The sequence below is a fragment of the Felis catus genome, chromosome D3 (genome assembly GCF_018350175.1).
Source record: "Felis catus isolate Fca126 chromosome D3, F.catus_Fca126_mat1.0, whole genome shotgun sequence".
NCBI classification, from domain to species: domain Eukaryota; kingdom Metazoa; phylum Chordata; class Mammalia; order Carnivora; family Felidae; genus Felis; species Felis catus.
The window spans coordinates 91,908,461-91,935,255 of NC_058379.1; the positions used below are offsets into that span (position 1 = coordinate 91,908,461).

The window sequence follows — 26,795 nt, forward strand, 5'->3', positions numbered from 1 at the left end:
TGCGGAAGGGTACTTACCGGGCCTCAGGGTAAACAGTGGCACACGCTGGCTGTTTTGACTCTGCAAACCGACTTCCCTCTTCTAGGTTCTAGTTCTTTCCATTTGTAAAAGAGGGACGTTTCCCGCCTCGCCCCCCTGGCCAGTGCTGAGCCAGTTTCCGGCCGTCGCGCTTGCAAAGTGCTCGCGGGCTGCTGGCCAGTGGCCCTGTCGGGGCCCCCGGGGTGACACGCACGCGGTGCCGGCGCTGCCCGGGCGCCCACCTGGGAGGACCATTTGGAAGCCAGCGTCCGTGAACCTCATCCTCACCGAGCGGCCTTCTGTGGAAAAGCGTGTGGTGGGCGCTGTGAGCGCGGGGGGGTGTGTGTGTGGGGGGGCACCTGCTGAGTTCTGTGCTGCGAGTCCTTGCTCACATCGTGTGACAGTTATGTGTTCTCACGTGTTACTCAGCATCTGTTTGTCATGACACAGTCACCCTTCTGAATACCGAAAATTAGCATTGTGTTGGGGGGGCGCCTGAAAATAGCATTGTGTTGTGGGGGGGGGCGCGCCTGAAAATAGCATTGTGTTGGGGGGGGAGGCCTGAAAATTAGCATCCTGATGTGGGGGGGGGCACCTGAAAATAGCATTCTGTTGTTGGGGGGGGCACGTGAAAATTAGCATTGTGTTGTGGGGGGGCGCCTGAAAATAGCATCGAGTTGTGGGGGGATGCCTGAAAATTAGCATCTTGATGTGGGGGGGGGCGCCTGAAAATTAGCATTGTGTTGTGGGGGGGTGCTCAAAATTAGCATCCTGATGTGGGAGGGGGCGCCTGAAAATTAGCATTGTGTTGTGGGGGGAGTGCCTGGGTGGCTCAGTCGGTAGAGCATCAGACTCGATCTTGGGGTTGTGAGGTCAAGCCCTCTGTTGGGCATGGAACCTACATACATACATATATGGGGTGGGGGGGTAGCCGTCTTAAGAGGTCCATGTGCTGTGTTTTCTTTCTAGATGCAGGATGCAGGGAGCCTGATTTCTGGTGAATCGCTGAGTGTTGTTATTTCCTACCCTGATTCTAGCGCGTCCGTCACAGGGCCGGGTTCGGGTTATCCGTGATCCGGGGCGGGCGGGTAGGGAAGGAGGCTGCACAGAAAGTACCTTTTATGCACTTACTCTGCGAAGAACAGACTGCCGGTCCAGGTCCACGATGCCATAAAGGGCCTTAGTTTATTTGCTCCACCTTTGACTTGCTGCTAAGCTGCCGATTTTATATTCACACGGTGGTAGCTGTAAACAGGACCTTGTATCACGGTCGCCATTCAAAGCCTGACCTACGCGTGGTGCTGCCTTGCCCTTGACCGGCTGTGGCCGGTGCTCGGCCTCGGCGACATGACTGCCATCCTGTTGCATTTCTCTCCAGCCCCCGGGCCGTGTCCCCGTGTGCACTTCTAGCCACGTGGTTCTGGAAGTAGCGTAAGGTAAAAACTATTCAAGGTACAGATTTTAATGAAATTCAATGCCTTTGAATAAGTTTTGCGGGGTGGGGTCAGTTTTGATCAGAAAGAGCCAGGGAACCATTTGTTTTTCTGATTATGGGTTTATTTTCTGTTTGTTAAATTAGATCGCTTTGTTTTTTGCAACAGTAGTATTACTGATCTCCAAGAGAAATTCTGTAGTTTTAATTTGAATCTTTCCTGTCAGCTGCCAAACTTGGATTCACAATGATTTAAAACTGAAAATATGAAAAGAAAAACAGAACAAACCTGTCTTAGCTTTAGGAGTGTAACTTTTCTAAGTGTAATGAATTGTTGTACAAATGAAACCATCATTGTCAAGAGGTCAGTGAACATCTATGGAAGTGTCTGTAAATATGTAAATTATTAGGATTGATTATGACTATAAAAATGTGACCTGGAAATCAAAGGTATTTGTGAGAAATTAATCGTTCTAGCAGTAAGTGTTGCATACAGGCGAGAGTCACTAAGACGCAAAAGCTGAATGGCTTAGTATTAGTCCCTTAAGACTATTCACAACATGTGCTGCTTGAATTCAGTGAGGAAATAAGTGAGAGCAGTGAGAAGGAGCTGCTGTCTGCAGGTGAAAGTCACACAGCACGTGGAAGATCAGGGTCCCCCTAAAGGCACGGAAAGGACGCGAGATTGTGAACACGTGAATTACAATTTAAAGAGGCAGTATATTTAAAAAGTAATACACTTTTTTGAGTGTCATTTTTCTATTTTTCTGTGTCTATAAAGTCCACAAAAGAAAATGGTTCTCAAAGCAAAAAGAGGTGGTCTTAAGTAGTTTACTTACATCGTATCGTTAAATAGTTTTTAGCCAAGGGTCGAAGTTGAGTCTGTCGTAGCAGAATGTTTGGAACGAACACATTTATGTAAGACCACGATTAATCGTAATTTAAAACGTGCAACTAGCCCAACTAGAGGAGAATATTTTGTGGGGTAAATGATCATTCTGAGACCGAAAAGAATTAGTTTATTTAAAAATATAATGTGTTGAAGCCAAAGTTAGAATACAGTGATGTGACACACACTTGGATTAAGAAGCGACTTTGTAGTTACTCCACTAGGAGAAGTATTAAAAGAAAAATTGGTGAGTTACAAAGATTCCTCTTTCAACTGCAAACCTGAAGTTAGGTTTTCTTTCCAAATGTTGGACTGTTGTTGGTGGGGGTGGGGATCAGGCCCAGGGTGTGTCACTGCTAGGTGGCTAAGTGTGACAGTTTTTTTTGTTTGTTTTTAAAAACTTTTTTTTCATGTTTATTTTTGAGAGAGAGAGAGACAGAGCATGAACAGGGGAGGAGCAGAGAGAGGGAGACACAGAATCCAAAGCAGGCTCCAGGTTCTGAGCTGTCAGCACAGAGCCTGATGCGGGGTTGGAACCCATGAATTGCAAGATCATGACCTGAGCCGAAGTCGGATGCTTAACCTAACTGACTGAGCCACCCAGGCGCCCCTAAGTGTGACAGTTTTATAAGGAAATGCAAGCATACGTTTAAAACTCTGTTCAAGAAAGCAGAGTGATTCTTCAGCATTTATTCTGGAAACAAAAAGAAGTAACTGATTCTTGATGGGAATTCTATTTTATATGAATTCTTGTGGGTTTTGGTTTCTTGTTTGTTCGTTTGGTTTTTATTAACTCTATTAGTACAGACAACTGGCCCGGTACAAAACATAGGAAACTCAGTGGTTAGACATGTAAATGTGGTTTTCCGGGTCTTAATAAGAAGTCAGAATTTGACAGCGGGGTGAAGCGGACACTGACAAGTCTGATTGGAGACTCTCGATGTGCAAAGCAGCCGGTTCTGAAGTAACGGGACTTGTTTTAGCCCGGGCTGCTAATTGCAGCTCCTCCGCTTCCTTCCTGTACGTGTCCCGTCCTGGTCCCGGCTTGTTCCGACTCTCGCGGCATTTCCATTGAGGTGCAGCGTTTATTGTGGTTCATTAAGAGTTCTACGGGGAATTGAGGCCATGAGCTGCTACGAATATATTCCTGGTGAGATAGCACATGGGAATATTAAATTAGGTTGACTTAGAGGGACCTGACAGGGAGTCAGATTTGCCGTCATACGAAGTCTCACCCATCAGTGTGGCAACTCTTGGTAATTTTGCAGCAGTATTTCCCAGACGTGTTTGCACGTGACAATCCTTGGCTCTCGTCCTGCAGGGTTGATTCAGTAGTGGTGGGTGGGGCTGGAGTCTCGTCGTGGTCCCCTCCCTCCCCGTGACTCTCCTGCAGCCCTCGGCCCAGCAGCGTTCAGGTGCTTGCAAAACCCACGTGTGCTTGAGAGCGAGAATTCCTGTAACTTCTAACACAGTGCGAGCCAAATATAGCAAAGAAACACACTGTAAGTAATACTGCAAAGCGAAAATAAATGACTTTCAGATGGTGTCATTTTAGCAGATTCAGGTCACTGCATTCATGAGTGTGGCTGATGGTTGAGCATTTATTTTACTAGATGCTTGGTTTTTATATATTAAAAAAAATTTGAATATTCATTTATTTTTGAGAGCACGCGAGAGAGAGCAGGAGCAGGGAAGGGGCAGAGAGAGGGAGACACACACCCACAGAATCCGAAGAGGCTCCAGGCTCCGAGCTGTTAGCACAGAGCCCGACATGGGGCTCGAACTCAGAAGCTGCGAAATTGTGACCTGAGCTGAAGTTGGACGCTTAATCGACTGAGCCACCCAGGTGCTCCTGAATGCTTGATTTTTAAATCTGGGTGTATACATTAAGAAGACTTAATATTAGCAGTTGAACCACCAACAGTAAGCTAGTAAGTTACGTTGTGTTTGGGGTTCTTTTCATTAAATTTTTTATTTTGAGATAATTATCGACTCGTCAGTTTCAGGAAAGGATACGGGGGGAGCTGGCGCACCTGTGCTATCCCCAGTGGTAGTGTCTTGTAAAGCTGCAGGGGTAGTATCACAGGACCTTCCAGCCCACAAGTTCCAGCCCACAAGGTCCCTCACGTTTGATTTCCTGCATCCCCTTCCCCTGACAATTGCTCATCTGTCCCCCACTTCTGTGATTTTGTCCCTTCGGAACAAAAGGAGTTGCGATTTGTCCTTGAAAACCCTATAGAAGCTGAGTATCTCAGAGGCCTTAGCTTTCTTTGAGAGTATATGGATTTACTGAGCTGACGCTGGTTCTTAGGTGTATCAGAATTTCTGGCCAGCAGTTGCATTTGTCTTTGATGGGTAAAATTACGAAATGTGAATTTATTAATTTTGATCGATGCCATTCCCCCAAATCGGGTGGTTTGGCGAGAGGGCAGGCAGAGCCGGCCGCAGACAAGGCACCACGGTGCAGGAGTCACCAGTACTTGAAGGGAGCCGTATCGAACCGTCTTCCCCACTGGAGGGGGATAGCGAGCGGGAATCTCTGTGGATGTAGATCAGAACTTTTCAAAATACGTCCGTGTAAAAAAATTTGATATATGGAGACACCTAAAATATCATTTTGTTTTTTTTTTGTAAAGGTGCCTGCAGAAAGCAGAGAATCCAAATGAATTTAAGACACTCCTTTGTCTAGAATCTATGACGATGTCCTTGTAAATTTATGTTCTGCCCCATGTTTCCCTGTGTGCCTTGGGAAGTGTCTTTCCACAAGAAGTGGACCTAAAATTCCTTCACTGCCTTCTCAGTCCATTTTCCACCGCCCACCCCTGCTCAAGTCTCTGCCCCATTGGAGTACAGCTCGCGCAGTGTCCCAAAGACACAAGAACAGCCCTTGTCTTCAGCCGTGGGGGACCTGTGACACGGGCCACGTTCTTTACGACCCAAGTTCTCTTGGAGACTCCTGGCCCCTTCGTGCGTGGGTGTTGGCTCTTGAATCCTTGTGTTTCACGCACACGTTCTGATCGCGGGTCGGCCGTGTTGGAGTCTGTGCCGATTCGGCAGCCCGCGCTGTGTGTGTGCGACGTTTGCGTGGCTCCCGCGCTGGCGTGTGTGGTCGGCCCTCCAGGCGCAGTGGGAGGTGTGCTGGAGCAGGGGAAGGCTCAAAGTAGCTGGTGGGCCACAGCAAAAAGAATGTGTGGTGTTTTGGGTTTTTTTTTTAAAGTTGACTTTGAGAGAGAGAATGAGCAGGGGAGGAGCAGAGAGAGAGGGAGACACAGAATCCGAAGCAGGTTCCAAGCTCTGAGCTGTCAGCACAGAGCCCCATGTGGGGCTCGAACCCATGAACCGCGAGATCATGACCTGAGCTGAAACCAAGAGTCAGATGCTTAACCAACTGAGCCACCAGGCACCCCCCAAATGTGTGTTTTTAAGCACGAGTGCTTATGATATATATATATTTACAACTTTGTTGAGATATAACGTGTGTGCTGTAGCGTTCACTTGTTCAACTTAAAGTATACAACCTACCGGTCTTTAGTATGTTTACAGAGTTGCACACCCACGACCACATCTAGTTTGGGAACATGTCATCACCTCAGAAATGTGGCACCGTGAGCAGCTCGCAGTCACCCCCGTGTCACCCCTGCCCACCTCTCGCTGTCTCCCCCGCCCCTGACAAGCACCAGGCGCTCTCCCCTTCTGTGGACGCACCTGTTTGGGACGCGTCACATGAGTGGGTCTGCACCGGCCCCCCTCACTCAGCGTCTTCTGTTTCCACGGCTCACCCTTCTCGTGGCTGAAAAAAGCGTAGATACACCTCGGTTTACAACCCCTTCTTGGTTGCCATGAACGTTCGTGCATAAGCGTTTTTGTTTCCCTGGGGCAGATGCCTGGGACGGAGCTGCCCGGTCACCTGCTGATTCTGTGGTTGTTTCCGAGGGCCTGCCAGCTCATTTTCCACAGTAACGGCTCCCGAAGCGATCTGTTAAATTCTTCCTGGGTTTGATAACGGTACGGCCTCTAACACAGTCTGTCTTCAGCAGGGTCAGCAGTTCCCAGCCTTACTCACGGATCCCTCGCTCTCCGGCCAAGGGGGAGCGGGCTCCCCACAGGTCATCTTAGTGAGCCACACCCCCCAGCCCTCCTCCGCTGCTGGCGAAGACATCACCTACCAGGTACGTCGCTCACACTCAGCCCCAGGTGCTGACACACACGGACCGAGAAGGGCTGGTCCCTCTGGGGAGGGGGGGGGCGTCTGCACCTGCGAGGGGATGAGGAGTGGGCGCTGCGGGGCAGCCAGTGGTGAGCGGAGGACACTGGTCTCGTCCGGGCCGTGATACGTTGCTTGTTGGGTGGGCTTTCCGTATTGCAGAGTCATGTAGAAACAACTCGTGAGTCTGGTTGTAAATTTATTCCTCTGGCCAACCGATCCGACTTCACTCGGCCATTTACCTGCGTTTAGTTCTTTTCATAGGTTTTCTTGTCAAGCCTTTGCTGATTGTTTTAAGTCTGGTTATACTTTTTTATACATCACACCTATATGTGTCTGCATGACCTATTTGTCATTTGACCAGTTTTGTACTTAAAATGCATGTTTTCAGGGTCTAAGATTTAGTGAATGATAGTTCTAAATATACAAGAATCTAAAAACTCTTTCCTTAAAACTTTTCAAAGTTAAAGTACAGGTAATAAATACTGACTGTAAGCAGCATTACATTTTATGCAATTTTAGCAAGTAAGTTTTCAAGAAAATTTCTCATTGGCCTTTCAATGGGATGAGGACTCCTTTATTTTTTTTAATTTTTTTTATTTTTGAAAGAGAGCACAAGTGGGGGAGGGGCAGATGGAGAGAGAGACACAGCTTGTGAAGCAGGCTCCAGGTCTGAGCTGTCAGCACAGAGCCCCACGTGGGGCTTGAACTCGTAAAACCATGAGATCATGACCCGAGCCGAAGTCAGATGCTTAAGTGAGCCACTCAGGCGCCCCCCGAGGACTCCTCTGTGTTGAAGAATTGAGACACGGTCAGCCTCATGCAGCTGCATGTCAGCGCGGGTCATGGTAGCCCACTTGTCTCCGGGGCTCTCGGGCTGTGCTGCCCGTGGAGGACGGCCTGGGGAGGCTCCCCATCTGATCTTTCACTTGTGGTCCCAGCGATAGGGCGCCGCCTCGAGTCTTCATGTCTTGTGATGGCGTCCAGTTACCATAGCTACTGGGAAGGACCAGCGGAGGAACGGAGGCACGTCAGCGCCATTAGCTCCCAGGGTCTGTTTCAGGGACCGCACTTTTTGCATCATGTGCTTTAATCGTGTGGTTTGTTTTTGTTTTTGTTTTTGTTTTAATTTTTTTTAATGTTTATTTATTTATTTATTTATTTATTTTTTTAAATTTTTTTTCAACGTTTTTTATTTATTTTTGGGACAGAGAGAGACAGAGCATGAACGGGGGAGGGGCAGAGAGAGAGGGAGACACAGAATCGGAAACAGGCTCCAGGCTCTGAGCCATCAGCCCAGAGCCCGACGCGGGGCTCGAACTCATGGACCGCGAGATCGTGACCTGGCTGAGGTCGGACACTTAACCGACTGCGCCACCCAGGCGCCCCCTGTTTATTTATTTTTGAGAGAGAGAGAGAGACAGAGCACAAGCAGGGGAGGGGCAGAGAGAGAGGGAGACACAGAATCTGAAACAGGCTTCAGGCTCCGAGCTGTCAGCACAGAGCCCGACGCGGGGCTCGAACTCACAAACCGCGAGATCATGACCTGAGCCGAAGTCGGACGCTCAACCGACTGAGCCACCCAGGCGCTTTGAGTCTGATTTATTCCAGGGGTTTTCAGACTTTTTTTGACTCACAACAAATATATTTTATGCGCTGAACTGAATACACAGTGTGTCCTTGTTTCTTTGCTTTGCACACACCGTCACACGTAGAAACGTGTACCCCTAACAGGCACCACAAAGTGACACCTATTTATGGCACGTGACGCAACTGCATCATCTTTGTGCCTCTCATGTTTTCTGTTTTGTTTTTTCATTCCATTTTTTTTTATTACAGCACAGATTAATAACATTAGAGCACCTTGTAGAAATCTTCTCTTGTTAGGTGTTCAAATTTTATCCACTTTTGTATATTACAGTATTATGAAAAAGTACTTGATAAACTAGAACAAAAATGTTGAAAAATGCCATCAATTATCTTTATAACTATTTCTGATTTTCTTCCACTAAATTGTCCTATATAAGTTTTCACCTGCAAAACCAAAGACTTTTTTATAAAAGTGAGTGGTAAACTCCTCTGGCTTTATTTATTCTCCGGGTGTTAATGGCATCCCATTAAAATGATTTGAAAACCTAATTCGTTGTGGTTAAAGTTTGGAGAAAATGCTCTCATCCAATCAAAAGCTAAAAACACCTTCTACTAAGTATTGTTTATATTGCACTTTGCTGAGAAAGATCTTCAGCCAAGGCAGCAGCATTGTGGGGGCAGTGTCCTTTATACTTGCCTCTGCTAAAACTACTATCACGAATAGCATTTCCTGAGCACGTGCTGTAAGCCAGGCGTTATTCTCAGGACCTTTCATGGGTTACCTCATCAGACCGTCACCAGCCCTGATAGTTATGGTTGACCAGATGAGGAAGCCAGGGACAGGGTGGAGAAGCTCTCTCCAGAGCAGCCGGGACGTCAGGTGGGAGCCGAATTTGCACCTGGGAGGTCACGTGTGTGGAACCCCGTTCCGTTCTCTAAACTCTGCCCGAGTGCAAGAGCGGGCCGGTCAGATAGGATGCCTGGGTCCCCGCCGCCCCCCCTAGGGAGGGTGACAGACGACACTCGGGGCTGGGTGTGCCTGTGTCGGAGGGTGCCTCTGTCGCTGTGCTGCAAGCCGCGGCCGTGGAGTAAAGCCCGGGGTTTCCGGCCCCACCGTAGGTCACTGACGTCTCTGCCAGCCTGGCCCAGGGCGGGCCGCCCGAGAAGGAGGCCCGGCTACACCAGTGTGTGGAGTGTGGCCGCGGCTTTGCGTCGGCCGCCATGCTGCTGCAGCACAGCAAGGAGGTGCACGGCCGGGAGCGCATCCACGTGTGTCCCGTGTGCAGGAAGGCCTTCAAGCGCGCCACTCACCTCAAGGTAGGCTCCCCTGCGGCCCTGCCGCCGTCCCCCAGCACCGCCACCCCCTCCGAGGGTGACCGACGCGATTCGGTGGAAGTCCTGAATCTCACCGGTGGAAAGAAAAGGGTAACAAATGTGTCGAAGGCACCCGGGAACCCTCTGGAAGAGCTCCTGGTGGCCAGAGCTGGAACAGTTGCAGCAAGAAAAGGTATAAGGTAGCGTTGGGTTATAACCCACGGCGCACGATAAATCCCCGCGAGTCCTCGCGGACGTAAATGTGCTTGGAGAAGTTAATGGCCAGGAAAGGAGACAAACCCAAGCAATTTGTGTGGACACCGCCCTCGTGGCGTCCCCTCCTCCTTCCTTCTTCCCCAGGGCGCACGAGGATGCGCAAAAAGCAGTTAAGTGTGCCTGGGAGGGGCTGACAGGTGAGACATCAGCCACGTGGTGCAGCTTGTCCACGGTCACGGAACAGGCTGTGCGCCCCTGATAGTCTGGGACCGAGACACCTCCTTACCCCCTAAGCCCGGAGCCACGGTCCCGTCACAGGAAACATTTCAGACGGTTCTCAGTTGACGAACATCCTGCAGAATAGCTGAGCGGTGCTCCTAAAAACCGTCAAGGTCACGGGCAACGAGGGAGGGCAGAGGCCCTGGAGAGCCAGCCGCACAGCTGGTGCCCGAGGGCGGCGGGGTCGGCCCGCTGTGTCCGACCCGCGGGGCAGGGCCCCGGGTGGGCCGTGCCGCGGACGTGATCCCGTGGCCGCGTTGCCGTTCCTGTCACAGGTCTGTGGTCCCGGCGTGACCTCAGGTGTCTTGTGTGGTCGTTAACAGGAGCACATGCAGACGCACCAAGCCGGCCCTTCCCTCAGCTCCCAGAAGCCCAGAGTGTTCAAGTGTGACACCTGTGAGAAGGCGTTCGCCAAGCCCAGCCAGCTGGAGCGGCACAGCCGTATCCACACAGGTAACCGGGCCGCGCCGTCGGGCTGGGCGCCGGGCGCCGGGGCGCCGCCGAGGAAAGGGGATCGCGGCACACGTGCCCTGTGGAGCTGGGCCTGCACGCTGCTGTCGCTCACTTGGCACGCTGGCTTCCGCAGGCCACAGAGTTTGTGGTCTCCTGGGCGACCACAGAACTCAGGACGCACGAGGCGCCGGCTGCTGCGTCCTCCGGGGCTGGGCCCGCATTCGGGGGCCGTTCCTTCCCTTCCCCTACATCCTCAGGCTTCTCTGTGCGGACGTCCTGTCCCCACCTGAGCCTGCTCGGGTCTGTCCCTGCCTCTCCCGCCCCGTGACGCGCCACCCGCCCTGACCCGGCCCGGCGGCCTCCGCCTCAGCGCCTTCCCTGCTCCGCCGAGGCCTGGTCTGCCTCCGCGCCGGCCGGGTGGAGACCCTGGGGGGCGGGCGGACGTGGCCGTCTCGTGCCCTCTGAGGACCTGCAGCTGCGCCTGCTGTCCCGTGACTGGCGTTGCTGTGCGCGACCTGTGCTGGCCTCCAGGTCTCCCTCCGCCCGGCCTCCTCTGACTCCTCTTCAGGTGTCAGCCCGGACACCGCCCCCCACGAGGCCTCTGCGCCCTCCGGTGCCCCAGGCCGGCCCCGTCCGCGCCCCTCCCGGCCCCGGGCTCTGGCGTCCTCGGGGACGTCCCCGGTGGTCTGCACAGGCCGGCACTCGGCAGCGTGGGAGTGAAAAACAGCGAGGCCGTACCTGCTCGTGTATTTACGTGCTAAGGGGCTTTCCCAACGAGCCGGGTGCGTGTGGAGGTGTGGAGAGCCCGCTGCTGGCACGTCGCCCCGTGCGCTGCATGCCGCTTTCTGGGACCAACCCCTTCCCGCGGGCGCTCCGTCTGCAAACCAGCGGAGAGCCCCGTGCAGCCTCCGGTCCCTGCGGCCGCCTCTGCTCTGGCAGGGTGTGTGTGGGCCCGCAGGGACGATCCGCCTCTGGGTCCCCCGTCCACTCACTTGTGGCTGTAGTGACGTCTGTGATACCGGTCTCTCTGTGTGAGGGAACACCGTCACAGGTACGACGTCCTCGCATGCAGAGTCCCGGGGATTACGGCAGGACAGCGTCGGAGCCCTTTCACGGCTCTGCCTGGCACCGGTGAGCCGTGGCTGAGACCTCCTGTGTCTCGGCCACTGGGTAGCAGGGACAGACTTAGAGTGACACCCTGGGAACATGCAGAGCAGGTGATCTCTGAGCCACCACGCGGTGCTTCCTGCTGACACGTGGTCCAGGAAGGCCGGGCCGGGAGAGCGGACAGACCCCTGACCAGGAGGCAGCCGTGCAGAGTCCACGGGAAAGAACCTTGTAGGCCCAGAGGAAGGGGTCGCCAAGCCTGGGGGCTTGGCGGTGGCCCGGCGTGTGGGGCAGAGGCAGGGACGGCGAGGGGGCAGGGCTGCGGGCCGGAGCGGGCACTGGAGACGAGCCCACTGCCGGACAGGCTTGCGGCAGGAGGCCAACATGGAAGCTTTGCCTTCAATTTTCAGTTTCTGCATTAACTCAAAAGCAGCTAAAATGGCATTTGAGAAAATACTAGATAAACTATTCTTTTAATTGAGTGGCTGTGATGTTCTCGCCTACTTAATGTTTTCTTGCCTTACTGCCTAAGGTGTATTAGCAACATTTTGTGTAAGCCACGGGTGCTCTACTTTTATTTCCAGATGCTTCTAGGAGTTGCAGTACTTTTGATTCAGGTTTTAGTTTGGGTCTCGCTGTGGGGTACATTCGCACTAGCACTCCGTGTAGACTGCTCAGGACTCTTTCCCTGTGTGTGCCCTCGGGCGCGGCGTCGCGGGGGGCGGAGGGGGGCGCTCACGTGTGCGCAGCGTCCAGGAGGGCCCTCACGTGTGTGCGTCCCCCCAGGGGAGCGGCCGTTCCACTGCACGCTCTGCGAGAAGGCCTTTAACCAGAAGAGCGCGCTGCAGGTGCACATGAAGAAGCACACGGGCGAGAGGCCCTACAAGTGTGACTACTGCGTCATGGGCTTCACCCAGAAGAGCAACATGAAGCTGCACATGAAGCGGGCGCACAGCTACACCGGTAAGGCCCGCCCCCGCCTGCTACGGCCCCCCCCCCCCCCCCCCCCCGCTGTTGCCCCTCCCCCCCCTCCCCGCTGTTGCCCCTCCCCTCCCCGCCCGCCACGGCCCGTCCCCCCCCCGCCCCCGCCTGCTATGGCCCGTCCCCCCCCCCCCCACTGTTGCCCCTCCCCTCCCCGCCCGCCACGGCCCGTCCCCCCACCCCCGCTGTTGCCCCTCCCCTCCCTGCCCGCCACGGCCTGTCTCCCCCCTGCCCCCCGCCCCCCCCCCCCCCGCGGCCCGTCTCCCTCCTGGTCCTTGGTGGCCCGCACAGCACCCGGCTTTGCCAGGGAGGCAAGGGGAGCACATGGCCTCGCCGCGGCCACCGTGGACACTGCTAGCTGGGCGGGAGGCCCGAGCTGGAAACGTGCGGGCGGCCTGTGCTTCTATGTCTCGGGATCATGGTTGTTCAGGACAGCGGGGTCCGGGAGCCAGCGGGACGGGCCTTCACCTGGGGCGGGGCGTCCAGAGAGGGAGCCTTTGTTGTCACACAAACATCCTGTGCTCCTCCTCCTGTGAGGAGGCCATGCCCGCCGTATTGGTGGGACTCATGATTAATCGCTCACCAACGCCCGCGTTGACGTAACCGTCCGGCAGCGAGCGTGCACGGCAAGGGCCGTTCGTTCACATTCCAAGAGCGGAAGTTGTCACCCCCATAATTATTTAAGCTGCAGCTCAAATGATTTTTCCAGTGGGACGGAAAGCAAACCAAGTTAGAGACCTCTGGTCTCTGTTTAATCGTCTCTGTGTAAAGGTGAGTAGCCGTGTGCCGCTGGCCCAGCCCCCGCCTGCTCTTTGCCGTCTGTGCTGCAGGAAGCGTGCAGGAGCCCGTGGCCCCGCAGGAGCCCGGAGCGGAGGAGCTGAGCCGCACCCTCCAGCTGGAAGACGTGGTGCAGGAGGCCGCGAGCGAGTGGCAGGCCTTGGCCGGTGTGTTCTGACGCGCCCGACCCGCCTGGAGGGCCGTCCCTGCGTCGCGCGTCGCGGAGGAACAGAGCGCTTGGAGTGTCCGTGTTGAAGCTCCAAGTGTCAAGGATGTTACCACCGCGGTGTTTCAGTTATAAAATTATCTAAGAATCATTGTCTTTCAGAGACTGAGAGGAAAAAACCGGGGACGGTGTGAACGCGGTGCCGTCATTTGTCTACGAATCATTGAGCTCAGGTACTACGACAGGTAGTCTCCCCCTCTACTCGGCGGCCAGTGCATCTAGTTAAACAGAACTTAACTGGATCTCGCTGTCCTCGTGGTGTGACGTCTTTGTATTGGCAAAGACGAAAGTTACCGTGGAAAAAGTAGGATAGTTTCCTTCATGCTTTCTGCCGTAAGCAGCAGAGCTTATAAAACACACATAAAATAGGTGCATGAAGTTCGAAAAATGTCAGAACACACAGGGGAGTTTTTTCCATTTCTTTTCCTCTGTGCATTTCGAAGTTAGAAATGGACTGTTTTTGGTCTACCGTAAGTTAATCTAACTAGTTCCTTGAGAGCCGGCTGGACCAGTTCTCTCCGAGTTACGTTTGTCTAATCATTAGCTACAGGAACACGGCATCGGGGCAGAAACCTGGGGGGCTGTAAACCCGACGCCGAGAAGGATTAAACCGTCCTCACGGGAGGGGCCGCACTTGCTTCTTTAGTCGACATCCAGGTACGCGGGTTAGACGGTTGCAGAAAGCACAAGCCATACGTCACAAGCAGGGAAGGGCGGAGCTGGCTCCCGGGAGTGAGGGCGCCGTGGCCCTGCCCACCCCGACGCCCGAGAGGTGCGTTTGTAGATTAAAGGTAAGGACCGTACGAGCCCCGTGACTTTCTCTTCACGCATAAGCAGGTGTATTTTTTATTTCAGGGAATTCTTTACTATCATCAATGGTGCCACATTGAACACGTCCCAAACCAAATCCCACCCCGTGCGGGGGGCAGTGTGCGTTGCTCCTACAGCATTCCAAAGATGGAAAGTTCTTTACTTCATGTGAATTTCTCCTTCAAAGTTATTTATATGTTCTATATATAAATACATATGTACATACGCAGATATATGGGCCTCTGTGTGGCTGAACAGTATATTTTGTAAATAGAAGCTCTAGTCCCCAGATTCCAGAGAGAGCGTCAGAGTTTTTAGCTCCCTGCGAGCACTTCAGATCAGTATTGTATTCGTTATATTCACAAATGGGTATCTTTTCATTGTAACATAAAGGTGGGGTTGCTTTGCTTTTGGTTTTTTCTTCCTGAAAAATAATTGCTTTTATTTTCTCTCATTGCCTCCCTGGTTTCAGAAGAGAGCAGTTTTATTATAAATATTGTATGGACTTTGTATATTAAGAGACGGGCTCATTTCAGATTCCCGAAGAAAGAGACATTCTCACTGTTATTTTTTCAAAGGGCATCTTTTGATTTTTTTTTTTTGTTGTTGTTGTTCACTTTGGGCATATGTATATAAGTAATATTGATGGTGATATAAAAACTTTTGTTATGTGAAAATATTTAAGTCAGAAAACTGTTAAATAATATTACTTTTTTTTCAAACTGCTTTGTGTATTGTATATTTTTTTAAGGAAAAAAAAAAAGCCTTATTTGACTTATTCTTGTGATACTGGACTTCTATATCCTGAGGTTCTCCTTGAATGTCATTGTGTGCCGGCAGTAGTCCATATATTCAGAATAATTGTAATTGTGCCAGAGTTTTAAAGATTCTGCTTTTAATGCACTTTTCTTTTATAATTTTGTATTAAAATATTTTAGAAATGTTGATTAATTTTGGTGAACAGAGATCTCCAAAGTTGAAATTATTGCATTTAAAAAATTTTGTTCTCGCTAGGTTATTTATTTTGGTTGTAGCATTAAATGTCATCTCTCAGGACAGTGTCTAAAAGGGTTTGATTCCTACTTGTACAGAAAGCGTAGTTCAGTGAACTGTATTGGTGAATTGCCTGTTTACGTAAGGCCTTACCAGGTGAATCTAAAGCCTACTTTTATTTTCGTCAAAGAAAATGAGGAACAATCTATCAATAATTCATTTTGTGAGTTTTCTCGATTTATTAACTCAGCAGGCAAACACAAGACATTAATATATTATTTTTATTTACTTCCTAGTTATAAAAGCTGCTTCTTTGCAAAACATTCCTTGAAAATATAAGGTTTTGTAAAGACATAATTTCACTTGAACCTTTGGTGGAGTACAGGTTGATCTTTATATTTTACTGGTTAATAAATGTCTTCTGACAAGAGATTTCTAGCCTCCTGCATAACCAGGGTTTTGAGAACAGATAACTGTATTTTTAGAAATATCTCCTCATAGCGTACCTGCTTTGGAATAACAATAAATAAAAAATGAAGTTAGGAAGTGTGATTAATTTTTTTCTTTTAAAGTATTTAATACGTAATAGTTTGGCACATGAATTAATTTCAAGTTCAGATCATTTTTAACAGAGCAGAACTTTAGCGATCTTTCCCTTCCCCTCTGTGAAGGCCAGACGACGAGGACTTAACCCCCTGGAAGGTCCCTCTGAGGGACTCCAGACCTCACAAATCAGGATGTGGGTCAGTGACAGGCGCACCATCCATGTGAGCTATGAATGTCCCTCCTGTTGTCCGTTGTCTTCATGATTGGCCACCTTAGACAATTCCCTGGTCACTTGGGTCCCTCTGGAAAGTGCGTGACTGTCCTGAACCCACTCTGGTGGTGAGGGGAGGGTCCGGGAGCACTCACGTGAGCCTAGAGGGTGACCTGCCTTTGCACAGACACTGAGAACCAGGGGATGCTTCCTGGGGCGGGCAGGCAGTCAGGGTGTGGCGGGCGTAGGGTCCCGTCCCCTGGAGGACACGAGGGTGGTCCTGTTTTCCCAGAACAATAGAGTAAAATAAAAACATCTCTTCAGAAACGTAAACCGAAGCGTCCCTACCCTGGGCCCTCCTCTGTGGGTCCCCCAGTGCTTGCACGGGTCGGGGGGAGGGGGGGCAGACCCCACAAGGGACTGGGGGAGACGCCTGCCTGGCTGTTCGGTGCAGACCCGACCCCCCACCGCCCAACGCGGAGGGGGCGGGACCGTCTGTCCTAAGGAGGAATTCCCACTGACTGCCCCGTCGGGTTTCTGTTCCGAGCAAGTGCGACATTGAATGGGGCAGCGACTCTAGTTTGATACCCTGTGCTCCCTGCCCCATTGCCTGTAAGGGGATGTGAGCTTGGCCTCCACGATTATACCCAGTTCTCCCATCTCCTCTGAACCTCCCGTGGAGCATTTATGTGCCAGAAATGCTTGCACTGGTACAGGTATAAGGTTTTCTTAGAAGTGTGAGTAGGTTTCTGTTCTTCGCAGACAAATATCTGTAACTCGTGAAGGTGCACACTTTTGACATTAAATGATCACTCAGATTTCTGTAAGTAACACCTTTGAAAAAAGATAGGTAAGATACGTAGGTCTGCTTTCTGGGTGTTCTTTTTAGAGACTTCTCATGCCTGCTTTTTTGTCTTTTTTTTTTTTTTCCCCCAGAAGTTTATTTCAAAATCATTATCGTGTCCCCACCACCACCACCAAAAAAATAATAATCCAAGGGTTGGTCATTGCTAATCTATTCTTCTTCTCAAATCTATGTAAAGTGAGGCAGAGATGAAATTATATAATTGGCACTTTGTAGTAATCTAGGTTTTTTTTTCTCTTTTTGCCACTGAATCCCTATTCATGCAACGTAGGGGTTTGGCTTTTTAGAACAGAATTTCAAAGGTGTTGACATCCGGGGCCTCTAGATCTTTGCCTTATCCTAATGAAAATCAGGTTTTTAAAACCTGCTTTCATTTTCACTGTTTAAACAGTGGAGCCACCCCGCCATGTCTGCGCATCTCTGGTAAAGACGTTTTCATCGCCTTGGTAAGTTTTGTAAGTCAAGTTTCTCTTTGTCACTGTTGACCTCATCTGAATGGACTGCCCTTCCTGAGGCATGTGCGCGTGTGTTGCACACACACATACACACACACACACAGATGAGCTCACACTCCCTGTCATACCCCTGCCCTTCACATAGAGGCGCTATGGTAGGTTCTCATGGATGATGAATAAACTATTTGAAGCACTAAAAAAAAATAAAGATTACGTGGCAGGAGCAATAGGCAGTAACCTTAAGAAATTTTGCTATTTAATCTTTTTTACGTGTAATGCTTTACAACATGAAGACTTTTGTATTGAATCAAGGTTTGTAATCTACTTGACAAATCCTACAATGACATTGTGATTCACTCTTGATTCACCAGTAAAGAAAAATAATTTTTTTTTTTTTTATTTACAGAAGAATTTTTCTTCTACCCTTCAAAATTGTCCCATGGTCTATTTATACATTGGATAATATTTAACCCAATTTTGTATTAGAAATGGATAGTTCTGCCAAAAGCCACTGTGCTGGCTTTAAGAAGAATAAAAATAGTTCTGGTATTATTTTAAAGCTCCTGTATATTTACATTTTTTGGGTTCAGGGTGAGTTACGACTGTTTTAAAGATGGATGTTTTCTGCAGGTAGCGTTTTCAGCAAGGGTTAACCCAACACAGCGACGCTGGATTTGCGATGAATCGCGATCCATGGGGTTTGAAGAGTATGAACGGGTCTTCTTTTCTGTCCTTGAGGATAACTGTTCGTTTTCTCTCTCTCGCAAGGTATTTGGGAGTAACAACAAGGAAATGAAATGCCATCACGGTGTCACTGTGTCTGTTCGTGAGCTGTGTGGGGTGTTAGACTTCCTCAGAAACACCAGTGGAGTTCGTTTATATTATAGCATCTAATCCTCTATTTAAAGATCTATTTCCAGGGGCGTCTGGCTGGCTCAGTCGGCTAATTGTCCAACTCTTGGTTTCGGCTCAGGTCGTGATCTCACGGCTTCGTGAGTTTGAGCCCCTGCTTGGGATTCTCTCTCTGTCTCTCTGCTTCTCTCCTGCTCAGCGGTCTCTGTTTCCCTTAAAATAAGTAAATAAACTTTAAATAAGTAAAGATATATTTGCAGACTTTTAGAAGTTGGAGGTTTATGAAGTCCTTGTCCTGTTGAGACGACAAACTGGGGACATCCCTGTGCACCTTGCTCCTAGCACAGAGTGGAGGGAGGCTCCATACCTTGTTGGACTGAACTACCTAAAATGATGTTGGGTTTTCTTTCCTGGACTTAGAGGGGATGGTGAGAAATTGACAATTCTTGTTTTTCGGAGGAATATTGCTCTAACAGGTTTTAAAATGTGATGGGTAGGGGGAAGGGACTTTTTAGAAAGAATTCCAGATTCTGGAAGACCTGCTCTCGTCCAGAGAGACAACAGTGGTTGTCTCCGTTTAAAACGCTTCTCCAGATGCATTTTCCCGGGCCGCTTGGCTCTCTGATGATGTAAGAGTCTTCGTGTCCAAACACAAAGGCATGAGTTCACAAAGCTTCCTGTGCGCCAGCAAAGCTGAGGGGCAGGGTGACTTGGGACCTCGGGTCAGACCGGTCCTGGGGCTGATGGCTGACTGTGTTGTCAGGACACTCAGTTAACTTCTCAGGGCCTGTCCCCTCACCTATAAAGTTAGTTCTCAGTTAATGAGCCGTCATGGGTGGGAGGCCACGGTCTGCAGGTGCCTCGTTCCTGGGCGTCCTGGGACACAGTGCTCTCTGCCTTTGACCCAGGATCTTTCCGAGGCTGTTCGTGTAGGATGTGGACTCTGGAGCTGGGGGATCTTCAGAGCAGAGCCATGCTTGTTTCCTGGCCGGTCTAATCAAGACGTGTCTTCCTCTGGGGCCAGGTCAGGCCAGCTGGCTGCCTTGTAGAAAAGCCCCAGGTTCCCTAAGCCCGGGCTCCTCTCCTGCACCACTGTGCCCTGTGCATATGGGCATCACCTGGCCCACTTTGGGTCGCCCCGTGGGAGTCGGGCATGGGGATATCCGCACAGAGGCTGATGCCCTGCTTCCCCCGGTGCTGTGACCGATCACCCCCTTTCTCTCTGACCCAGGAGCCCTCTGCCAGCGCCCAGGAAACTGGCGTCTTGTGAGAAGTTTCAGTTCAGATGCATCGTGGCTGCCGGTGCTACGTCGTCCGATCACTCGGGAGGCCGTGAAATGTCCCTGGCTCGGCTTGCTCTCTGAATGGGAATTTTTATTACAAACGTCAGTGGCCAATTTACCCCACACCATCCACGATGCCGTCCCCGTCACCGAGAAGCTGTTACTGTCACGTAGCACCTTTGAGGTATTGGCTCTTTTTAGTCCTTCAGGAAGAAGTGAAATGTGGAAAATGTCTACACCCACACACACTGCTTCACACTCTCTACCGACAAACACGTTTCCCTGATTCCATTATCCTGGATCAATCAAGAGACACGGTCCTATGCCGCCACTCTAGTATCAGAACCAAGTTACCCTGGTAACCACACTCCCTGGGAAGACGGTCCTGGGTCTCACACAGAGCAGCTCATCTTGACGTGAGGTCCGCCAGTTTCTTGGTGGCTCTGTGCCAAGTGGGACAACAGCCGGCCACCTGCCCCGGGGCGCCCTTCACGGCGCCCTCTTCCTGCTTCCCTTGGGGTGATCTTTCTTTCTCAGGTTTAATGACCCACCGTCTTTTTTTTTTTTTTTTTAATGTTTATTTCTGAGACACAGAGCAAGGGTGGGGGAGGGGGAGAGAGAGGGAGACACAGAGTCTGAAGCAGGGTCCAGGCTCCGAGCTGTCGGCCCAGAGCCCAACGCGGGGCTCAAACTCACGGACTGTGAGATCATGACCCGATCCGAAGTTGGACGCTCAACCGACTGAGCCACCCAGGTGCCCCTAAACACTTTCCTTTTTAAAGTTTTTTTTGTGAGAGAGCGTGAGCAGGGGAGGGGCAGAGAGGGAGAGAGGGACACAACCTGAAGCAGGCTCCAGGCTCCGAGTTGTCGGCACAGAGCCCGACGTGGGGCTCGAACTCACGAACTGTGAGATCATGACCTGAGCCAAAGTCGGACGCTCAACCGACTGAGCCAGCCAGGTGCCCCATAATGACCGGCCGTCTTTATCCCTTCTGTGTAACCCTGCATTTCTGAAGCGGTTTCAAACTTCCATACGAGTTACAGGAAGGGCACGGACAGTACCGCCCTCACACCAACAGAGGGCTTCAGGCTCCCACCTACCCTGACCTTCGGGTCGGAACTGCGCCCCCTCTGGCCGTGGCTCCCATCATGGCGACATTTCTGAAAACCGGGCCGGTCATGCAGGAGGCAGTCCCCCACTTTCTCCCCCAGCGTTTCTTTGTGACGCACCTTTGGTCAAGACATCACAGACGTGATGCTGTGTTCTCGTGTGGCTTTTTAAAACTTACTTATTTTGAGAGAGAACGGGAGCACGGGGCGGGCAGAGAGAGGGAGAGAGAATCCCAAGCAGGCTCAGTACTGTCAGCACCGAGTCTGACACGGGCGTGAACTCAGGAACCGTGAGTCAAACACTTAACCAACGGAGCCACACAGGCGCCCCATTATATTTTTTTAGTTTCAAAAACCTGTATTACATGTCCGTTAAGATGCCCCTGAAAGAGTACTATTTTCAAAACGTGTCTATCTGTGCATGAGTTTCACAATTCGTCAGTCTGAGGGTTGGGTCCAGAGGTGGAGAGGAGAGGGGTCGGTCCCGGCCGAGCAGGGCGGCTTCCCCGTTCGTTCTTGGGGGGATTCGCACGACACCGGGCCTGGGGCCCCTGGAGAAGGGCTCCCACAAGCATCCCAGAGTTGGGGGGCTTCCCTCGCTCACCCGCAGGCATGCACAGTTTCTCATGGCTGAGGCACTAGGGAGTCCGGGATTTTAGTTAAAAGCAAAACAAAACCAAGTGACAACTTTGGTTTACCTTTTGGAAACAGAACGTCTGTAACCCACAGCAGCTAACACACAAAATTTCCCAAACCCCTTATGGTTGTTGAGGTCTCTGTGTGGCAAGAAGTAATTTCTCAGAGTTTCTTCAGCTCACGTTAACAGGTGTTTACTCTGGTAAAACAACAAAGTGTAAATATACTTCAACAGGCTGTTCAGGGACAAATTGAAAATTCTTTGCCTTGTGAGTGAGCAAACCAGTGCCCTAACCATGACCTGTGTTCCACTTTCTCTTAACGGAAAGCCGTCCGGTGATAACGCACTGACCGGCGGCTCAGCCCCTGCTCAGGAAGCACTCTCACACGTCTCCTCCGAAACGCGACTTTTGCTCTGTTTGGCTCGCGGTCCACAGACCAGAATAAAGATAAAGTAAGACACCCGTACAAATATCATTAAAAGTTTATTATTTTATTTCAATATTCAAGAACAGTGTGTACTTTCCATGAGACCCCCCCCCCCCCATCACAGCGCACGCTGACGGGGTGCGTAGCCACGAAGAGAGATCACTCGGTCAGCAGTCGGCTCAAAGATGTCGAGTGTGTGTGTGTTGAGCAATTTGGAGGTTCTGTTTCTGGAATTTTGTACCTTTTTTCTACCCCCCCCCATCATTGAGGCTAGGTATTAATAGACACTACATTAAACCCACACCGAACAGGAATTAGGACAGGATTACGCTCACTACTCCTCATCTGGGTTCTAAGGGGGCGGGGGTGCCGGTGTGGGGCTCTTTGGAAGGCCTGTGAGAGATACGCTAAAATCAAAAGGTGGGGTCAGTATGTTAGGAGGGGCGCACAGGAAAGGTCAGCTCGCGTTAGAAGAGACACAGCTAGGAGGAGTCCCCCTCTCTGCTCGCACGTCCAGGTCAGCGATTCGGGAAGAGAACCCTCCGAAGCCTACCGACTACGCACGTCTGTGTCTGGGATGCGGGTGGGCGGGACGCTACCCGTCCTCCCAGGGTTAGTGTCTGCTGTGTGCCGTGCCGTGGTAAGCATACCACCGGTCACCTCCCGCAGTGACCAGGGTGACGCCGTGAGGCCACCCAGAAAACTCCTCCAGTCCCGCTCAGACCCTCCTGCTGGGCTCTGGGGGGAAACAGGCGGCTCGCGGGGGCCGCTCTGGCTCCCGCCGCGCCATCACCTAATGTCCAAGAAGACCCTGTTTCCTGTGGGGGCCGCAGCCCAGCCCAGGTTTGCCTCCCTGTTCCCCTCTCCGCCACGCCTGAATTCCGCCAGCCGGCCGTGGTGGGCAGCCGCCCCCGCAGGCGCCCCCTCTGCGCCCACCACATGGGACTCTGCACAGCTGCCCGCCCGCACTTCACATACCGAAGCCCCCTGTGCCGCTCCCGACTGCCTAACCCTGGAGGGAGAGTGAGTGTGTGTTAGGAGGTGAGCAAGGGCAGGGGAAGAAACCAAAGGAAGCTCGGATCAACAGTCCTCGCCGCCCCGCACGTGTCTCTGTGTCCACAGCAGCGTCGCCACGGCAGTGCCCGGGAAGCCGAGGGATGCCGAGTCAGCAAAGCGAGTCCGAGGACGGAGGGTGAACGAACTTGGAGGCGCGCCGTGCACCTGCACCACAGTGCGGCGGGGCCGCGTCGCAGGGGGATGAGAGTCCCAGGGCGTTGATCTTCAAACTCAGAGTCGCCGTTTAATTTTCCGTCTGCGTTTTCTCCATTTAGCTGATGGCCAGAAATTGCCAGTAGGATGCGGCGTGCCTGCCCCTACTGTGTGCACAACTCAACGGGCATTAGGCAAGGGGGGTTTGCTACAAGTAGTAATTTATGTGAACAGTATTAAAATCTTAAGGCAGTTATATTAAGAAGCTGAGGGCGGGATTCTATAACAACAACGAGGCAGGGCTTCAGCGTCTAGCCATGGGTGATCCGGAACGACTGTCTCTTCCTCCCTGAGAAAAGGAAACACGCAGTTAGGTGGCTCGTACGGGCAGCCTCGGGCACGCGTCCCGCTTGGGTGGAAGCCGGGCCACAAACCAGCCGATGCGGGCGCTAATGCGATTCTCAAGCGGGTGAGATTCTCAAGTGCCAAGTGCAATTCTCTTACACGGGGTAAACTCACTTGACCTCCTGCCCAGGACACAGAGAGCCAGTGCCTCATGGAACTTCTGGGGGTGGAAAGCTCACCCACCCTGTTCCCGTGCACTGACTGAGCCCTCTTTGTTCCAGCTGCACCGACTGAGCCCTGGTTGTCTCCAGCTAGAGATTCTGGGGTAATTGAGGCAGGTGTCTGCAAACAACAGGGACAGCTTCATCTTGGAAGAGATGTCAGTCCCGTGATCACACCTGCCGCTGTGCCCACCAGGCAAGGGCCAGACCCTGCAAAGTCATCCCCAGGAACAGTCCTGTTCACGCTCTGCCCCGCCTCACCCATAAAACCAGCTGCCCAGAGGGGTCGTCCATAGACTCGGACATCAGGGTCTTAAAACCACGAATGGACGTATTTTCCGGACGAACGAAAACCCGAATTGGCGATCGCCGAGGTGGCACACAGCTGTGCAGAGACCAGTGGCGGAGAGGGGGCTCGCTTGAGGCGTCAGCTCCCCAGGAGACGGGGCCATTTGTGGGTCCAGATGCCACTTAGACGGACCCGGGGGAAATGTACCTTTCTTTTGGCATTCACATTTTTATTCAAGGTTTAGGCTCTTTCTCCTTGGATTCCCCTTTTCTTCTTGGATTATGAACGAACAATTAAGTCACCTCTCAAAGATTTCCTTGAGACTGTGAGCCCCCAGAAAGCAAGATATACATGAAACATGCTATTTGCCCAATGACACGTGCACTGAGCCCACCCTGACCTGTTCTAATCACACGTTTGCCACGTTGCCCGACAATATCAATGGGAGCGCTAAAGCCAAAAGCGCCTTATGAACAGCACAGTCAACAGAGTGAGGTGACGGTTCTGATTTGTCAGGGTTTTACGTTTCAACTCACTTGTGGGATTTCATGTTCAGAAGTGAAAACGTTTATGGAATTCTAGCCTCTGAAGTATCTGAAGGAGTCACCGGAGGGGGCCTTTTCTCCTACACCTGAGCCGGGTCCTAGGGGCCGGCCCCCCACCCGTGTGCCTGGCTCGCCTTTGACCACCGGCCCTCAGCGCTGCCCTCGGGAGGAGCCAGAACAAGTGCGCACTGGCTTCACCGTTCCCTAAATTCCCAAGAAACCCACCTGCGGGCGTCCCTGTACAGTGTGATTTATTCCCGAAAAGCAGAACCACTGCTCTATAGAGCAAAGCCCGTCTGTGCTGAGACGGACCAAGTTCCCCACACCCCTCGCAAGACACCTGGCCTGAGGCCCCGTCTTCCCTTCCCGATGGCTCCTTCTGAGATGGAGACAACGGTGGACATTTGGTTTTGTTTCCTGTTGTCGTACCTACAGCTTACGGAGTGTCTCCGTGAGCAAAATCCATTACATCTGTTTCCTCTGAGGAAAGAGAAAGCCGATCCCGGAGGCAGGGATTCTTAGCTTCCCCGTTTTACAGTCGGAGGAGCCAAAGCACAGAGACGTTATTTCCCCAAAGTCAGTCAGCCAAAGGCGGAGTCAGGTTTACAGCCAGCACCCCTGCTGCGTGGGTCTCACGCTTTTCTCTCTGCCGGGTTTTTAGCACGTTTGAACCGACTGATGTCCAGCGCTCGGTCGGCCCTGGGCTCGGCCGGGTGGATGAGGCTGGCCTCACTAGGAGAAGGCCGGCCCGAAGCTCAGTCGTGGGCTGGGAAGGAATAGAACCCGCCGGAAGGTCCTGCGCCCTCTCCCCGCTTGTACCCCAGTGCAGGGAACTGTTTCAGCTGCGTATTTGGAAATGGCGAACTCCAATTACATTTTGATTCCGTTCCCTGACGACTGGGAGAAATACAGCGCTCTCCACCCAGTGTCCAACCAACGAGGAAGGAAACAGCACCACCGTGACTACCGTGAGGTCTCCGCCATCCCCCCTCCCCCCCTCCCCGAGCCCTTCTCACTTCTGGAGGGATCGTTTTTAATCTGTCACCGCACTGCGGTGGCTCTTTCAGCAGCATGTGACTGTCGTCGGCCAGTTCGCGAACGTTTCATGTGGTAAAATCTGGTCAAAGCCATATGAATTGAAATTGGAAGTTTCCCTGGGTCTGTACAGGAGTTTTAAAATTTCTAAGCCACTTTATACAAAAAGAAGTTCGTAGGAAAAGTGCTGAACCTACAAAACCCAAATGGGCCTCAGGCTCGTGTTAGTCGTGAACCGTCAATGTGCAGGATAGACACGGGGCTCTCTCGGTGGGGTTGGTGACCGGGCTGGGCTGGTGACCGGGCTGGCACACAGGCACGTTCCTCAGACGGAGGTCCCCCTCGGCCTTCCCTGTCCCTCGGCCATTCTGTCCGCGGGATGAACAGTCACCACACCGGAAAGCACGGGAACGGCTTACCCCGAGTGGGTACGTCTGCGTTTCTCCGACGAGGGGGAGGCCTTCCAATTGCACACTTCCGGGCTCCGACCCGACCCGGGGCGCTCTGGGGCAGGAAGCCTTGGGGGGAGCCCAGGAGCGGCGTGGGCACCGTAGGCAATTCAGACGCGGGCAAGGGCACGCCTGGCCAGGCTCTGGGCACCCAGGAAGCGCTGCTCTCCCGGACGCGGCTCTGGGTTTGTACCCGGGGCCTCCACACGGTGCTTTTCCTCACCTTCTCGTCGCCACATCTCAGAACTGAGCAAAGGCATCGCGATGACCTCAGTTACTTGAATGTGTGGGGTAGGATTTGTCTTCTTGCTCAGATTTGCTTTAGAATTGACCTTGGAGAGAAGATCCTGCCTGCACTTTACCTGACATAAGACGACTTAGCAAGTCAGTTGGTGACCACTCACTTCACAGATTTGAGCCTTTTCCCGGATACGGCTCACTTTCCTCAACCACAGTCCTGCCTCCCCTCACCTCTGTGTGGGCCCAGCATCCGCCGAATCTGGACTCGCCATGGCGGGGGAGGGGGGGGGATTCTACACGCACGCGCTCACTGGGCCGGTCCGCCACGTGTCCTGGCCACCGGGCACACCACTCATGCGACCCCACGATGGCTATTTGGGCCACATGCCAAATTATCCCGGCACAAATCGTAAAACCTCGGAGTATTACGAAGCCATCAGCAAGGTCACACAGGTTGGAGGCCTCATGTCAACGGCGAGTGGGTTGAGGAGCCTCGTGCTTGGCTGGTGGAGATGGAGCCCGAACCGGGCGTGACCTGGAGCTTGGGGGAAGCGTGGGTCCCGCCTTTCAGCCGCCCAATCTCTCGGGGCGACACCACCAAGCCAGGTACAGCAGGACATTTTAATGTTAGATTAACTTGTTCCCTGGGACCCCCTCGGATGGTCTGAGGACAGGCGGAGAGAGGCCGACCCCCTGTTCTCATCCGCGACCAAGAACACCGACAACGTGCAGTTTCCGTGGAAACACACGCCTCCCCCAGAATGTGACCACTGGCCTGAAGACACA

General features: G+C 52.1%; 2 protein-coding genes across 15 annotated transcripts in view; one reads left to right on the forward strand and one right to left on the reverse strand.

The window, feature by feature from the left end:
• Positions 1 to 15,831, forward strand: part of ZNF236 (zinc finger protein 236) — a 107,635-nt gene extending 91,804 nt beyond the window's left edge. For 9 of the 10 annotated variants that reach the window (XM_023242112.2, XM_045041267.1, XM_045041268.1 and 6 more), the window contains 5 exons: positions 6,374 to 6,508; positions 9,253 to 9,450; positions 10,266 to 10,395; positions 12,289 to 12,465; positions 13,314 to 15,831. In XM_023242112.2, coding sequence (XP_023097880.1) covers positions 6,374 to 6,508; positions 9,253 to 9,450; positions 10,266 to 10,395; positions 12,289 to 12,465; positions 13,314 to 13,438 — 765 coding nt within the window. In that variant the 3' untranslated portion in view covers positions 13,439 to 15,831. The remainder of the gene's footprint in view (positions 1 to 6,373; positions 6,509 to 9,252; positions 9,451 to 10,265; positions 10,396 to 12,288; positions 12,466 to 13,313) is intronic. The other variant, XM_023242113.2, reaches the window with a different exon arrangement.
• A 5,882-nt stretch (positions 15,832 to 21,713) lies between these two features.
• The window catches only part of MBP (myelin basic protein), a 116,832-nt gene continuing 111,750 nt past the window's right edge, over positions 21,714 to 26,795 (reverse strand). For all 5 annotated transcript variants that reach the window (XM_045041270.1, XM_045041271.1, XM_045041272.1 and 2 more), the window contains one exon: positions 21,714 to 23,234. In XM_045041270.1, coding sequence (XP_044897205.1) covers positions 23,190 to 23,234 — 45 coding nt within the window. In that variant the 3' untranslated portion in view covers positions 21,714 to 23,189. The remainder of the gene's footprint in view (positions 23,235 to 26,795) is intronic.